This window comes from Pithys albifrons, chromosome 14, assembly GCF_047495875.1.
Source record: "Pithys albifrons albifrons isolate INPA30051 chromosome 14, PitAlb_v1, whole genome shotgun sequence".
NCBI lineage: Eukaryota > Metazoa > Chordata > Aves > Passeriformes > Thamnophilidae > Pithys > Pithys albifrons.
The window spans coordinates 1917796-1933785 of record NC_092471.1 but is presented as its reverse complement, the minus strand read 5'-3'; the positions used below and the strand labels follow the sequence as shown (position 1 = coordinate 1933785).

The 15990-nt window shown below is 49.7% G+C and overlaps 1 protein-coding gene across 1 annotated transcript in view; it reads right to left on the bottom strand.

Moving 5' to 3' along the window:
• Nucleotides 1–15688, bottom strand: part of SH3BGRL (SH3 domain binding glutamate rich protein like) — a 32401-nt gene extending 16713 nt beyond the window's left edge. The window contains exon 1 of the mRNA XM_071569410.1: nucleotides 15539–15688. Coding sequence (XP_071425511.1) covers nucleotides 15539–15583 — 45 coding nt within the window. The 5' untranslated portion in view covers nucleotides 15584–15688. The remainder of the gene's footprint in view (nucleotides 1–15538) is intronic.
• Nucleotides 15689–15990: the final 302 nt, after the last annotated feature.

Genomic DNA, 15990 nt, shown 5'->3' with positions numbered 1-15990 from the left:
AATATTCCAGAAACTATTTTTTTGTCTAAAGTTTTTTTGTTGGTTTTATTTCTATGAACAAGTCAGATTTACTCCCCTCTCCCATATTAGCTTAACATTCTGATGTGCAGGGGAAATTGAAGTTGGAGATCAGAACAAACTTCTTTGCAGAGAGAGTGCTCAGGGGTTGGAATGGGCTGCCCAGAGAGGGGGTGGATTCCCCATCCCTGGAGGTTTTTAAACTGAGACTGACCATGGCACTGAGTGCCCTGATCTGGTACAGGGGCTGGAGTTGGACCAAGGGTTGGACTTGATGATCTCAGAGGTCTTTTCCCACCCAATCCATTCTATGATTCTGTTGGTGCCACCAGAAATGGTGGTCAAAGGGTGGGAAAGCTGTCGGTGCCTCCAGCTCGATCAGAGCTTTTCCAGGTGTCTCCCAGCAATTCCTGCCTCACTCTCACTTCTCTCTGCCTGGTAGAGCCTCTGCCTATTTTTAGGTCTGGGTAATTATCATCCCAGAACTCAAAGCACCTCTTTGTTCTGGCTATTTTAAGCCGAGCATTACCCGTAGCAGTGCCATCATTGTCTCTCGATGTTTGGCTTCTGCTCTGTGGGGAATGAGATTGAGGACAAACACAGCAAACCACCACGAACTTACGTGACCTAAATCACACACAGGAGGCTGGAAAAGTTCATGCTGGACTTGTGCTGCTCCGTTTTTTTTATTCCAGAAATGGAGCAGTGTCCAGATGGGCTCCATATGTAGAGGTCCAGGCTCCCTGTGGGAAAGCCCACGGCACACCCCCGGATCCTGCACAGCAGCCACAGCAGCCCTGCTTTGATGTGGTGAGACCCCAACAGCTTAAAATTTGTTTGGAAATGGTTTTTACCACTGATCCCAAGCTGCCTCAGCACCACCAGCCCGAGACCTGGGGCAGGAGGGAACAGGCTCCAGCTCACACCAAGAGCAACAACCACATTCCTGTTGCTCATTTCTGGTTCTGGGAGACACTTCTGAAAAGCAGGAAAAGGTCCTGGGGTGAAGGGATGCAAAGGGACCAGCACTCAGTGGCAAGGCTGGGGGAAAATCCAAGCTACCAGAAGGGTTTAGCAGTTCAACCTGGAGGTTGCATCACAGCTGGAAGCACGTGGTCTGTCTGCAATGGGGATTTAGCCAGGCCTGAGGAACCACCCCACTGACCAGATTTTGGAGCACAAGCCAAGAATAAAACTGGAACAAAGGACAAAGTCTGCACTTCCCAAAACAAGACCACAACTTGCTCCAGAAACCATAGAAAGTTACATAAATGAAAAAGCTGATTCATGAGAACAAACAGAAAAGCTTCTCTCATGGATTATAATGCCATTGTAAGTGCATTCATTCAATAAACCAAGGCCTGAAAACTTGTTAATCCCACACCAACCAAACCCAGGTCTGAAGATCCTGGTGCATTCAGCAAGTTTTCTCCTACCAGAAGAACCAAACAGGAGAGTTAATGACACTTCCATGTGCTAATCCTGTGGATCAGGATTCACAGGGCCAAGGGCCTTTACAGACCCAGCTCCCACTCACCTGTATTCACCTAATTGACCTCCTCAGCCTAATTGTGTTCAGGAGCACCAAGGGCAGGATCTCACACATTTGTGTGTGCTGTGGAGCAGCACCTGAGCAGGGGGACAGCACACTCTGGGTGCTCCAGGCCAGGACTGCTGCCCCTTGTAAAGAAGGGACACATTCAGCAAAGGTAATGGTGTAAATCCCTCCAGATCCTGGTGTCCAGCACCACTGAATGCATGGAGGACAGCAGGACTTTGTGGCCAGCAGGAGCAGGGAAGTGACTGTCCCTCTGTACTGGCACTGGGGGGCACAAGTGCTGTGTCCAGTGTTGGATCCCTGAGGACAAGAAGGACAATGAGGGGCTGGAGCGTGTCCAGAGAAGGGAACAGAGCTGGGAAAAAGGGTCTGGAGCAGCAGGAGAGGCTGAGGGAGAGGCCACCTCCCCAAACACAGACCCCTCTGTACATCCAGAGACTGGCTTTTTATTTCTTTGGGATTTTCCTTCCTTCTTTTCTTTTTTTAAAGTTCTGTGAAAAGTGACAGCAATGCCCAGTGGGATCATTTGCCTGGATTTCAAACCCAGACAATCCCCATACAGCCAAAACTTCCCTTTGCAGGGATTTGAAAGCAAGATTTTACCATTTAAAACCTCATTCCATCATCAGCCAAGAAAATAGAGATGTTTGCTGATGGGTTGGCAGTGACCCTTTTTAGCCTGTACTTCCATGCACATGGAACATAAGATTCCCAGAAGGGCAAAGGAGGAGTTAAGGACCCAAAAGTCCCAGGAAGGGACTGGCAGCACCAGAGCTGTCCCTGGCAGAGGCACCAACCCTCCCTACCTACTTTTTGTAGATAACTCAAGAGCCTGAACACAAACAGTGAGTGCACATGGAGCTTCCAACTGCTGAACACTGGGAGAAGTGTTCCAGACCTGGAGAGGTGTCAGTCAGACCACCCTCTGGGGGAAGGACCTTTTCCTGCTATCCCTGACCCAGCTCCAGCAGGTCCTGCCACTGGTCTCCGAGCAGGGATCAGTGCCAGCCTTGGCAGGGCTGTGTGGAGGTCAGAGCTGGGAACTCCTGCAGTGACAGCAGTGCTGGGGGCCCAGCCCAGCTCACTGTGCTGCTGACACGTGGATTCTCCTGCCATCACAAGGAGAGGGAGGGGAAGGAACCAGCCAGGGGATGCAGCACTGCCTCTCCCAGCAGCACTGAAGAAGGATGTGGCCTCAGGCCATTCCTGCCACAGCCCTTTGCTCCATTCACCAACTTGTGTGCAAATATTCCCAGATCAGGCTTTTTTTCTGTCTTTTTGTGACTACTGAAGTTATCCAGAATAAATGTATCCTGCAAGATCAAGCTTCCAGAAGTACTCCTGCCCTTATCTTCCTCTAGATGAGGATGTAAAGAAACACTGATGTATAGCACACCACAGCCTGCACCACGTGCCCTGGCACGGGCCACAGCCCATGGGAGCACCCGGAATTGTCACCATCCAAAGGAAAACACCACCACACAATGCTAAACAAACTGACCCTTGGCAATTTTCTAAGTCAATCTTGTGGCATTTGACTTTTATAAGCCTGAAAACTGCTTGTGTGGTCCAAAACCAACACAGAGTGAGCTTCCTCCATGGAATACAGGCTCCATTATCCCAGTTATCCGCTAACAAGGCACAGGCAGCAGCAGAGTATGAGCTCTTCATTTGTTACACACAGTTATTTTCTGCAGCAGACCTGGAGCTTGGCAGGCTGAGGTTCCCTGGAAGTCTCCACCTGCCTTGTGACAGCACCCAAACTCTGTGCTTGGTCAATAAAAACAAACAGATCTGCTCCTCCCAAAGCCCAGTATCCAACTAACACCTCCTGATCAGCACAGAGATCAGTGGCAGGACAAGGCTGGAGAAGGGACTGGAGCACAAGTGCTGTGGGGAGAGGCTGAGGGAGCTGGGGGTGTTCAGCCTGGAGAAGAGGAGGCTCAGAGGTGACCTCAGCACTGTCTGGAACTACCTGAAGGGAAGTTCTGGCCAGGTGGGGGTTGGTCTCTTCTCCCAGGCACTCAGCAATAGGACAAGGGGGCACGATGGGCTCAAGCTCTGCCAGGGGAAATTGAAGTTGGAGATAAGAAAAAAATTCTTTGCAGAGAGAGTGCTCAGGGATTGGAATGGGCTGCCCAGAGAGGGGGTGGATTCCCCATCCCTGGAGGTTTTTCAGCTGAGCTTGGCCGTGGCACTGAGTGCCATGATCTGGTAAAGGGACTGGAGTTGGACCAAGGGTTGGACTTGATGATCTCGGAGGTCTTTTCCAACCCAATCCATTTGATGATTATGTGACCTGGGAGCATTCCCAGCCACCAGGACTTGGGCTCTCCCTGACCACTCCATGTCCCCTTTTCCAGGCAGTGCCAGCCAGGATAGCCAGGATGGAAGGGCAGGTGTCTGTGCTCACCCTCTCCTTCAGCCTTGGGGTGCTCCATGATGCTCAGCTCAGAGAGGGGCTGAGGAGAGGCAGCTCCAGCAGCAGTCCCTGCTCCTGGCACGACTGTTCTGTGTATTCCTGGTGTCTCCACAACCTCAGCATCTCACTGTGCTCTCCTGCCTGAGGCACAAAACAGGGAAAGGGGAGCTTCTGCTATGGGGAAATAAAAAACAAGTCCTAAAGTCCAAGCTACCTCTGTCACAGACTCCTTGGATGGTTTTCCCTTCACCTCTCAGAGCTTCCTTTCCTAAGCTGTTAGTCAGCAGGAATAATTATCTTTTCAAATCACTGCTTATTTACTTTCAGGGATCATTTCAGGCTGTTGTACAAACAGTATGAACACAGCACAGCCCAGCCCCATGGGCAGGCTTTACACACCAACTGATACAAAGCACACAGAAGACACTTCCAGCAAGATAATCAGGCTTGGTATCACGAGATGCAGGAAACTCTTTGGAGCATATTCCTAAATACTCAAAGGTTTTCAGTGTGGCTGGGGAGGGGAGAAGACACTGAGGGTGCCACTGACCACAGGACTGCTTGCTCTAGAAGCTTTAAAAAGTTCTGGAAAAAAACCCCATTGTCAGGTTGTGAATCTGTTTTCTTTCTGAAAGCCAGAAGAATTATTCCTCCTTGTCTTCAGCTTCCCAGAAACCCCAGGACAGGTCCATGCCACTACACCCTGTGAAAACTGACCCCAACTGCACAGGTCCCACCTGGGTGCCCCCTGAGACCTCACCCTGCACATCTGCCCAGCACTGGGACAGTATTTCCTGGAGAAACCAGCCTGAGACAACACCCACGGGGCTGCACTCGGGCTGTTTATTGAAACAGCTGCTCCTGTAATTATTTTCCAGAGCCTGTGGATTTCTGCTGGCCCTTCACAGCACGGAGAGAGCAGAGGGAAAACAGGTTTGGTTTTGTTTGTCTGAGGAGGTGAACTCTGGTTAGAAAAGGAGTTAAAAGCACAGACAGTGTTGCACGAGGCCCCTGTGGTTTGCTATAAAAGGAAGGTTTATTTCCTGTATGCTTGAGCACACAGAGCTAAATTAACTGACAAGACTAAAAGTTTACAGCATTAATTGCTGTTTCACTGCCTTTATACTGCCAGGCATTTATTCTTTAAATAAAAAACTACTTTAGAAGAAATACAACATCACCTCAGGGATCCAGGTGCTTCTGATGTGTGTTGCTTTTATCTTTGAAAAACTCATATACCACAGGTATTATTTAACCAAGAGTCTTTTTGCTGACTGCTATTCTAAAACTAAAACAGGTAATTTTTTTTAAGAGAATAAAGCCTTTTTCCTCAACTAAAATACATAAATATCATAATACAAAGGAAGAGAAAAAGCTATGGATTAAACGCAAGTTTTCCTGCTCTTCCAAGAAAAGTCAGGCTGTATGGAAATAGAAGAGCATCCCAAATTCATCCTGGAGAGGAAAGGTTCACCAGACTGCAGTCTGTATGGGCAGCATTTCCTGACCAACAGGTGACTGCCCTGGGTACCATTTCAAGTGCAAATCATCCTGCAGGGCACAGATCCCTCTTTACTTCACTTGGACAAAATATTGTAACTCCAGAAACTGTGTTTTCAAGAGGGGGAAATAAATCCTTCTCACAAGAACTGGCCATGCTGCAGTTTCTAATCCTTTGGGCAGCTGAATCAACACTGGAGTTGGCCACCTTCTTGCTGCAGCCAGGAAGGTCAGTGCCCAGGGGTTTGCTCTCAGGAGGAACCCTCAAGTCACTCTCTACAGCAATTAACAAAATGGAGCATTTCCCAACACAGGAAGGTCCTTCCCCTCAATGAGCTGCTCTCACCCAGTGCATCCCTGCAGCCCAAGGGAAGTGCCACCCTCACCCTGCACCAACACCACTATTCCAGCTGCTGCCCATGCCTTGGAGCCAGGCCATGGAGCCACTTGGCAACCCCCCTATCTCTTCTAAGTTTTACAGATCCCTCTGGTCACCCTGGTGTCTGCCTGGGGTGTTTTCTAAACCACAAGCTTCCTTCTGCCTCAGTGCAGGCCAACATCTGCCTGCCCCAATCAGACACTAAGATAAGGACAAGCTGCATTTCATTTTTCAGAAGTTCAAGCCCCCCAGCTGTTCATTTGCTGCAGGATGGAGTTCTCCAGGCCTGGGCAAGCAGCCAGAACAGCCTCACTCTCCTGATGCTCCTCAGTCTCAGCCCAGTGCTCAGTGGCTGGCACTGGGAGGTGATGGGGATCCTGACACGTTCCAAGCCCAGCTTTGGTCACAAATCATTCCAGGAAGATGCAGATGTCTGTCCACCTTCTCCTCAGTCTCCACAGGTGTAAATTCCTGGGAAGAACATTCCCCAAGTCAGCTTTATGGATTTATTTGAACTTTCCACAGCATGTACAACAAACCTCAGTCCTCTGGGGGTGAAGGGAGGCTCTCCCAGCAACCTCCTGGGGCACTTTAATGGGATGGAAGGGAACAGAAATGTAGAGCAAGGCTGCTCAAGCACGAAGGTTCCATGGACTGAGCCACCAGAACTGTGGGACTCATTTATCTGCATCACAGGGTGGAATTTCCAGTTCTTAATCAGGATTATCAGGTCACTAACAAGGAAATTTGCAAACCTGGCCCTTTGTATTTCTATTCACATATATTGTATTTCCTGCCTAGGGAAAAAGCCCAGACATCTATTGTCCATACATCAGTTCCCTTGAGCTTCATTTCTATCCATGTCCAGTGAGAATGTTTTGGGATATATTTCTAATCCATTCATGGAGTTATTCTGCTCCTCTCTCGCTCTGCCAGTTGTTCTGCAGCTGCTGCTCTGGCCAAATACACTTGCAACATGTGCACAGGAATGTCTTTGATAAGCAGCACTGTTTCCTAAGGAATAAAATCTTGTCCTGCTGTAGTCCATGGCAAAAGTCCCAGTGACAGAAGCACAGCCAGAGGTTGATCCCATGAGGTGAATACAGATGTGCCATTTAAACCTGTCTGGAAACAACAATTTCATCAAAATGTGGGTTTCTGTGAATAAGATGAGGCTTCCTTTTTGCTGTTCCCATTAGGCTTTTCCAGTTGATTCTGCCCTAAGTCTGAGGCAGGAGGGGTGTGTGATACACCCCCCTGAACACACAGGGACACACCCTGAATGGGATGTGTGGCATGTTGGTCCTGGAGCCACAGCTGTGATTCCAAATGCTTGTTTCCTATGTAAGAAATGCTGAGACAGACGAGGAACAGCCACGTTTGCTCCTGTAACTCTCATTCCCACCTCCCTGCCTGCCCAAGAGCCCGGGGGAACAGCAACATTTCAGTCTGGACTAATGGACACCTTTCCCAGTCACACCCAACCCAAAGGAGGGGCTGGCTGGCACCTGGGAGGGCATGTTCCATGCCCACTATCCCAGTCACCGACATCCCAATCCCAGCTGGATCCCCACAGTGCACTCAGGATAGAAACAGAAGATGTCATGGCAAGGGTTCCCTGTGCAAAGTCTTATTGTGCAGTCCTGGAGATTTTAGTGTTTATCTCCCACCAGAAGGTTCTGAGCAGCCACTGAATGACAAATATCACACAAAATATCTCACTGTGCATCCTCAGCTCCTGCTTTCCCCCAGACTCTGGTTTGATCAGGGAAAAAGGTCCTTCCCCCAGAGGGTGGTGGGCACTGCCCAGGCTCCCCAGGGCAGTGGGCACAGCCCCAAGGCTGCCAGAGCTCCAGGAGGGTTTGGACAGTGGGACAGGGACAGGGACAGGGTGGGATTGTTGTGGTGTCTGTGCAGGGCCAGGGGATGGACTTGGATGGTCCTTGTGGGTCCCCTCCCAACTCAGGAGATTCTGTGATTCAAAGATACAAGAGATGAACACAGTGAGAAATTCCTCTCACAGCCCCTCAGTTTGCACAGCAGAGAGGGCAGATTTCAGTCACACTGAATATCAGAGACAGAACCTGTTTAGATTTCAGAACTTTCTGGTTACACCAAAATGTCCAGAGCCTTCTCATACCTCTACAATTGCAATCTACAATCACCCCCAAATTAAAACCAAACCCACATATCCCAAACACACACACATTCCTTTCCACCAAACATTTTTCCTTGACAACATGGCCTTAATTTTTTAAATGCAAACTGTTAACATCATTTTGGGAGCAGAGCCAATTCCATCCAAGAACAGAGGAAAGCTTTGTTGGCTTGGATCCAACACTTGTCTCCCCCAGCATCCTGTCTGCCCCTGCCCCAGCTCCCAGGGAAGAGCATGCCAGCAGATGGGGCACAGGGAGCTACACCACATGCTTCTTCCCAGACTCCAACAATCCACAGTTTGGAGTCAGAGGTGTACTAATTATGCTTAATAGTCCTTAATAGATTTTCCCCTTAATTTGTCTCCCTGCTTCCTGAGCCCATGCACTGTCTGCTCCTCACCACATCCTGGGGCAGGGAGTTTCTCCATTAAATCCATGTTGGCAAACAAAGTATTTCATTTATTCTGAACCTGCCACCTGCCACTCTCACTTGCTCTCCCCCAGTTGTTCTGTTGGGGAGTTATGAGCAATCCCTTCCTGTTTGTTCTCCCATGCCTGATGTGATGTTATCACATTTCAGACTTTTTCAGCTCTTTCTTCGCCAACTGCAGAATTCACAGAATCATGGAATGGTTTGGGTGGGAAGGGACCTGAAATCTCATCCCATCCCACCCCCTGCATGGGCAGGGACACCTTCCACTGTCCCAGGTTGCTCCAAGCCCCATCCAGCCTGGCCTTGGACACTTCCAGGGATGGGGCAGCCACAACTTCTACCTTATTATCCACAAATTCAACTTTATTTGGTTGTTGCTCCCACAGTGATCACCTCATCCTTCTTTATTCTCTTTTATTGCTTTTTTATACCATTTAAAAACAACAATTCCAGTCTCCTAAAGATACACTCACCACACATACACAGTGCTTTGGGTTTTCTTCCTTTTGCCCTTTCCCATCCTAAGAATTCCTGATATTTTGTTTGCTTTTTATGGCCACAACTATATTTTGTAGAATTACCTCGTGCAGCTCTGAGACCTGAACAGCATTTCAGCAGAGTTGAAATCTGATTGTGGCACAGGATGATGATTGTTCCTCCCCAGTTTCCCAACTGCCTGTTCTGGCACTGGGATTGCTGAGAGTCCTGTGGGAACCTCTTTGTAACTTCTGCATATTGCAAACACAGCCTGGATATTTCCACACAGTGATTGCTGACTGTTTTAAGCAACTGATGTGTAATTAATTATATAACTCAAAACAAAAAACACACAAACCTTTCCTCTTATCCCACAGCAGTTTCTTTATGAAAAAAGAATTTTAACCTGGCCAAAGCTTGTTTCAAACTTGTTAAAGTCCAGGGATTCAGTGCTAAGGATCCAACCCCCTTCGTGCTGTGCTGCAGGCAGCTCAGGTGTGAGGCACAGCCCTCTCTGACAGGGCTCTGCTTCTCCTGCCTGCCCTGTCTCTCCAAGCATCCCCTGGGAAGGGCCCAGCAAAGGATGACACGCATTTCCCAGCTCCGGAAGGCACTCGCAGCTCCCACATTGTCCCTGAGATCCCTGTGCAAGCACAGCTGCCTCTGGCTCCTCTCTCCACTCCAACCCCAGCAATCAAACAACAGGCAAGAGTTAACGTTTTATGCTCCAGCGCCTTCAGAATTTCCAGAGAGGCTGATGCAGGCACAGAACAGCCCCAGTAAAACTGAACTTCAGACAGTTAATTAAAGAAATAAATCGCCACATCCACGTCTCACACGGGAAGGAAGTCCAGGAAGGAGCTGTGAGTGAGGATGTGGAGACAACTTCAGCTGTATCCGGACAGCACCATCCTTCACATCCTTCATGTGCTGACCCTTCACATTTTCTTCTGCTGTTAGGGCTCAGTCTCACCCTCCTGCACCCCGAGTGCTGGAAAATGGCCTTACCCATGAGCTGGAGGTGCTGTCCTGGCAAGGACGTGCTCCTGGATGGAGGCTTTGTCTGGGACAAGTAACAGTAGATAAGCATTACTATCAAAACTCTTTCAGGCTTGATTAAGTATCTGACCAACTAAAGCACTTTAAATTTAATCATAAACCAAAGGTCTCCCTTGAATACAGTGGAGGTTAAACAAATGGCATTAACACCAAATGTTCATGTTTGAGCAGAAACACTCGAACAGCAGAATATTGATCTGCATTGGGGATTTGGTTCAGGTTTCCAGCTCTCTGGTCCGTGCCAGGAACTGAGATCAGCAGTTCCAGGGCTGGGGAGCACAAAGAACAGGGACATGAGGCAGAGCTCACCTCCCCTGGCTGCAGACAGTGCATCCTTAGCTCTTCTTTGTAACACAGAGGGGAGTATTTCAGTTCTGTTTGGAGCCTGAACAGCTGAATTCTATCAATGTCTGTGTAGTTCCATTTGTCTGCTCTCTCCCCAGCTCTTTCTTTTCTGGGAGGGGCAAGAATAACCTTGCAGGGACTCTCAGTTTTGGCACCCTCTGCTCATTATGCACATGGCAATTCACTGACTTCTACAGGAATTTTCTGTCTGTAACTTTATTGCCTCGGGACAAGCAAAGTTCCCTTCTCAACTTTATAAATATTTATTTCAAACCCCAAAGTGCTTAGCCCTGACATGACACTGTGTGGATCACATCCAGAACGTGCTGAGGTTCAGAGGGCAAGGACAGCCAGCCCAAGCTGACAGCATCCAGATTCTCCCAAAAATCTGCCCTTTCTCCCCAGACACAGACACGATCCTGATGCACCACCTCAGAATAAACACTGTCCAACCTGCACATACAATCTACAGAAATTCTCAGCAAAAAGCCTTTCCCAGTCCTAACTGGGGAATGGAATTCCCCATGTTTCTCCTGCTGTCGGAAAACTGGTTTTATTGAAGCACAGTAGAATGTTTTTTATTTTGATCTATCAAAACTATTGCAACAACTGCAGCCAATTTAATCTCTGGCTCCATTAAAAATTTGAATGCAATATTTTAAGAAAAATATTTGACTTATTTAGAGTTTGGAACAATGACTTTACCCCCAAACAACCCAGGAGGCAGATGGAACCCATCCGAGCTCAACCCACAGTACAGATTTTATCTTCCACCCCAAGAGAACAATTCCTACCATTTTATTGAGAGAAATTCAATTTGGTGAGCACTGGGACAACAAAGTCCTTCTCACACAGGATGTTTCCACAACAGAGGGGTTTAAAATGAACAGCAAGCCTAACAAGTCAGTTTTCACCCATAGTTTACAAACTGAGCTGAATGTCACAGAAATATAAACACACTGAGATTGTTTTAGAACTACAGACACAGCTTTTCTTCCCCACAATATGTGGGTTTACCTAAACTTGCATCATCTTACAAGACTATTTACCAAAGATTCCTATCAGTGTTTTCTTCCCACCGGAGCTGCCCTGACAGGGAGCTGAGGGAAGTTCATGAGCAGCTCCTGCTCTGCTGCTCTCGGGGCTCCAGTGGGGACCAACGTGGCCCTTGAGGGATTTCAGTGCAAGGTATAATTTTTATACAATCTCCATCTCTCCATGGAGAACTTCCCTGGGATTCACACTTCAGAAGGACGAAGCAGCTTTGCCAGCCCTCCCAAAGCCCTGAGTTGTTGAACAGGGACAAGAGCTGGTGCTTACACACTGTTCCTTTCCAGCTGCTCCTGTCCAGAGCTGTTCTCCCCTGGAATGCTCCAGGAAGCCCTTGCCACTGGCTGGGTATTCCCAACAAGTCCTCCAGTGCCTTACTGGGTTATGAGGGAAAAGAGAAGAGTAACTGTGAGCAAATGTTCTCTCTCCTGACCACAGGCCACTTTCTTCTTCACTTCCTGGTGGGTGGGGAGAAGACCTAAATCCTTTCCCAAGCAAGAAAACAATACAAGAAAAACATGAACCCCCCACAGCCTTAACTTTGTGAATGAAAAAATAAACTCAAATTTCCTTTCCTCTCCAAACCCAGCCCTGAGCAGCAGCGAGTCTGTGTAACATGGGACTGACTCTGGAGATCATCCCTTCTTTTTGCAGTGTCTGAGGTCGCAGCAGGAGGTGAGGAAGAAAAACCACCCACGCAGCCATCAGAGCAAGGGAGGGGGAGAGCCTGGAGAGATGAAACATCACAAAGATCACAGAGATCACAAAGATCACAAAGATGAAGTGCCTGGCTCCGAGGAGCGTCTGGACACCAGAGGTTTCATCTGGCAGTTTCCACAGCCCACAGCACTGGCAGTGGCACAGGGGAGAGCCCAACCCACCATCTGCAGTGCTGGCACCTCCTTCCACAGCCTCCAGTTTCATCATCCACAGTCCTGGAGCTTCCAAGAGGATGGTGGATGAACAAAACCAATTCTCTTGGACAAAGTCTGTAGTCAGGACCGGTGCAGTTGTTGGCAACAAATGCACACTGGTAAGAGCAAAGGGAATTTAAACAGCTGGCTGCTCTCCCTGTGAGATCAATAAACGTGGCAACCCAGCTGCCTCCACAGAGAAAGGGATTCTGGTGCTGCAGGAAGGCTGGGCAAGCTCTTACTCAAAGCCCAACAAAATACTGAAATCCTATGGAGAAAATCACAGATGACTCGTGCCATTCAGCCTGGAGGTTTTTAACCTGAGATTGGCCGTGGCACTGAGTGCCATGATCTGGTAAAGGGACTGGAGTTGGACCAAGGGTTGGACTTGATGATCTGGGAGCTCTTTTCCAACCCAATCCATTCCATGATTCTTCCACCCTTGAATCCTTTTCTTCCAGGAGAAAGAGTCTAATGACTCTCAGGCCTCTTCTCCTTTGCCTCTTGAAGGATTAGCACAGCAGTCTGCAGTGAAACCCCTCTCACAGTCCCTGCAATGCTCAAGCACTTCCAAAAGCAGCATTTGCATCTGTCATTTACATCCACGGCCTCCAACACTGTCTCAGACTAAGGAACACCATCCACTCTGACTGCACATCCCCAGAAGGCTCCAGGACAGCAGCTCCACAGGCACATTCCCAGGGTGGGTGTCCTCACCTCATCTTCCATGCCTGGGCACCACTGCCCAGCCCACAACCCACCAGTACAACATCCACTTTGGGAAAGGTTAAATAGAAGGGGCAGCTTCCCCTGCAGGACTTCCCAACACTGCAGGAAACTGGTGTTGTAACTATGAGATCATGGGGTGGAATTCAGACAGGAGGCCAGACAACACACACTTCACCAGAAATCCCTTGAAACACACACAGAAAATACCTTTGCTTAGACAGGAGCTTCACACAGTACTTTTTCCTCACTGGTACATCCTACTGAACATAAACATTAGGGAGAACAGTTCCTTGGGGCAACATTTTATATACTGTGATGTGGCAAATTATAGCACATAACAAAGCAGGACTCTGCCAATAACAGACCACAAAATTTGGGCACCTTCCAAGACTCACAGCCCCAGGGTGTGAGGTGTGAAGCAATCCCAACCCTTCTCCCTTCAGTGGGAAACGATGCTTTTCCAGTCTCACAAAAGCTTCTCCAGCTCACAGAAACAGGAGATCTGAGACTTATTTCTGGTTTGCTTCTACTCAGGCAAATTACCCTTTCAAACCCCAAATTAGCACAGTGCCGGATGTCACTGACAGTACAGAGCTGACTTAGCAGGAGTGAGAGCCTTTCCAGGGCTGATGTTACCCAGTTCAGTCACTCTGCTGCAAACAGCCCTGTCTCTGTTCCATCTCCCTCCAGCAGCCTCCTCTGATGTGGATTTTCCATTCCTGGAGTGGGTTATTTCACATTCAGCACCAGGAAAGGCTCCCCTGGACCTCCAAGCAGAGCCAGTCTCAGCAACGGTTTAAGACCCGTGCAAATGACTCATTCCCATGGAGCACATTTCCCTCCAAAGAGGTGCCTCTCTGTCTTACTTTAGGTTGAAACATTGATTAAAATTCTTACCCTGGAAAGAAAACATCACCCAGAGAGGTGCTGGGTTGGTCCCTGCCAACAGAAACACCCTCAGTGCACAGAGGAAACCGAGAATGTGCAAGTCCTGCTCGTTACCACAACATCTCTTGAGCTGCTCCAGTTTTAGACACAGGAATGAGCATATAAAAATATATATACACACATACACGTGTCATAAAACTGGCAATTATGTGCACGTTGTGCTCAAATTCCTCCAAAACAGGCTACACCAACGCTGTATTCAAATTCCACAGTCAGGGAAGCACAAAGGAGCCTAAAAGGCAGCAGTTAGTCAGGCTGGAGCCTTGCAACGTGCACAACCCACACAAGGACGAGGCAGCACCGCAGAAACCGCCCAGCTAATAATTAAAAACTTAATTTAAAACTGGGGAAACACAGTCAGGATTGAGGACAGTGATTGCACTCCTGGAGCTCAGTATCACCACACAGACAGGAATCAATAGGTGCCATGAAGAGGGCACTGATAAAAATCTATAGCAACTGAAGCAGTCAACTTGAAACCTATTAAGAGCTGCATTAGAAAGAAAAGATCACTGTTTCCATCTGGTACCGACTGCTGCTTGCCTTCCAGATGATCGTTTTGCACCAACCCCGCAGAAATCCCTTTGGATCCTTTTTATGAATGAAGTACTCGGGATTTCAAGACCCTCTCCAGAGCAGCATCTGCTTTTCAGCAGCACGGCGATGTCACCACCAAGACTGGCAGAGATGACCCGGGAAGGGAGGGACAGTGGGGACACCTGGAGCAAACCGCTCCTGTGCCATCTGCACCCATCCCCTCACGGTTACCAACCGGTACTTGATCTGCTGAACATCATTGACGGGTGGCTGCACTCAGAGAAAGAGAATTCAGCGATGGTTTGGTTTTCTCTTCCGCACATCACCGTCCTCCCAAAGTTTGGGGATGGGCACCTGAAGCACCGAGTCCGACAGTGACAGGGGAAGGTCATCACACAGGCACAGCTCGGTCTCTATCTCCCCGCAGTAAAAGTCACTGATCATTAACTGCAAGAGCTGGCATTTTCTGACTCTCTGGCATTTTCTGACTCTCTGGCATTTTCGGAGTCTCTGGCATTTTGTAGCGCTCCACCACATCCTTACCGAGTGCGACCAAATCCCCTGGATTTCAGCCCTGGAGCATCTCTCACGGACCAAACAGAAACCAGACGATCCCGAGCACGCTGAGCTACACCCGCACGTAGGCAAACCCGCCAATATTTCTGTCTACTTGCTTATTTTCCTTTTGAAAAACACAGCCCGAGCTCTGCCTACACCACACTGGGGCCATGAGAAGCGAAACGCGGTATTCCCACGGCGAGAAGCGGCAGCTGCTGGGACAGCAGCCACACACACGCCGGCCACCACCACCCACGAGGCACCAACTCACCGCCACCGAACGATGGGCTATACATGCAGAAGTGAACTTTGAGAACAACAACAACCCCCTCCGAGCAGCGGCGGCTCCGCGTTGGCAGCGCGGGGCGCGGGTCCCGCAGGCGCTGCCGCAGCACCGGAGGGGAGGGCAGAGCGGCCGGGGGAGCCGCCCGGCCCGGCCCAGCCCCGCTTACCGCCGTGGAGCCGGAGGACGAGGCGATGTACACCTTGATGACCATGCTGGGAGCGGCGGGCGCGGAGCCGGCGCGGGGAGCGGGCGGTGGGAGCGGAGGCGGCGGCGGGGGCGGACCGGGGGGCGGCGGGAGGGATCGCCACGCCTCGCCCCGCGGCCGCCGCCGAGCCCGGAAGGGCGGAAAATGGGTTTAGAAAAAAAAATTAAATAAATAACTAGAGGGAGGGAGGTGGGAAACGTGAAGAAAGAGGGGAGAGGAGGCGCGTTCTCGACGAGCCGCGCGAGACGTGCGGGGATGGGGCGGGCGGGCCATGCCGGCGGGGCCGGAGGGGCACGGCAGGCGGGAGGGGCGGCTGTCCTGGGCATGGATGGAGTGAGGGCCGGCAGGGACGGCCGGGACAGCCGGGGCGGGCAGCGGGGACACAGGGAGCCAGCAGCGCCGGCCGCCATGGC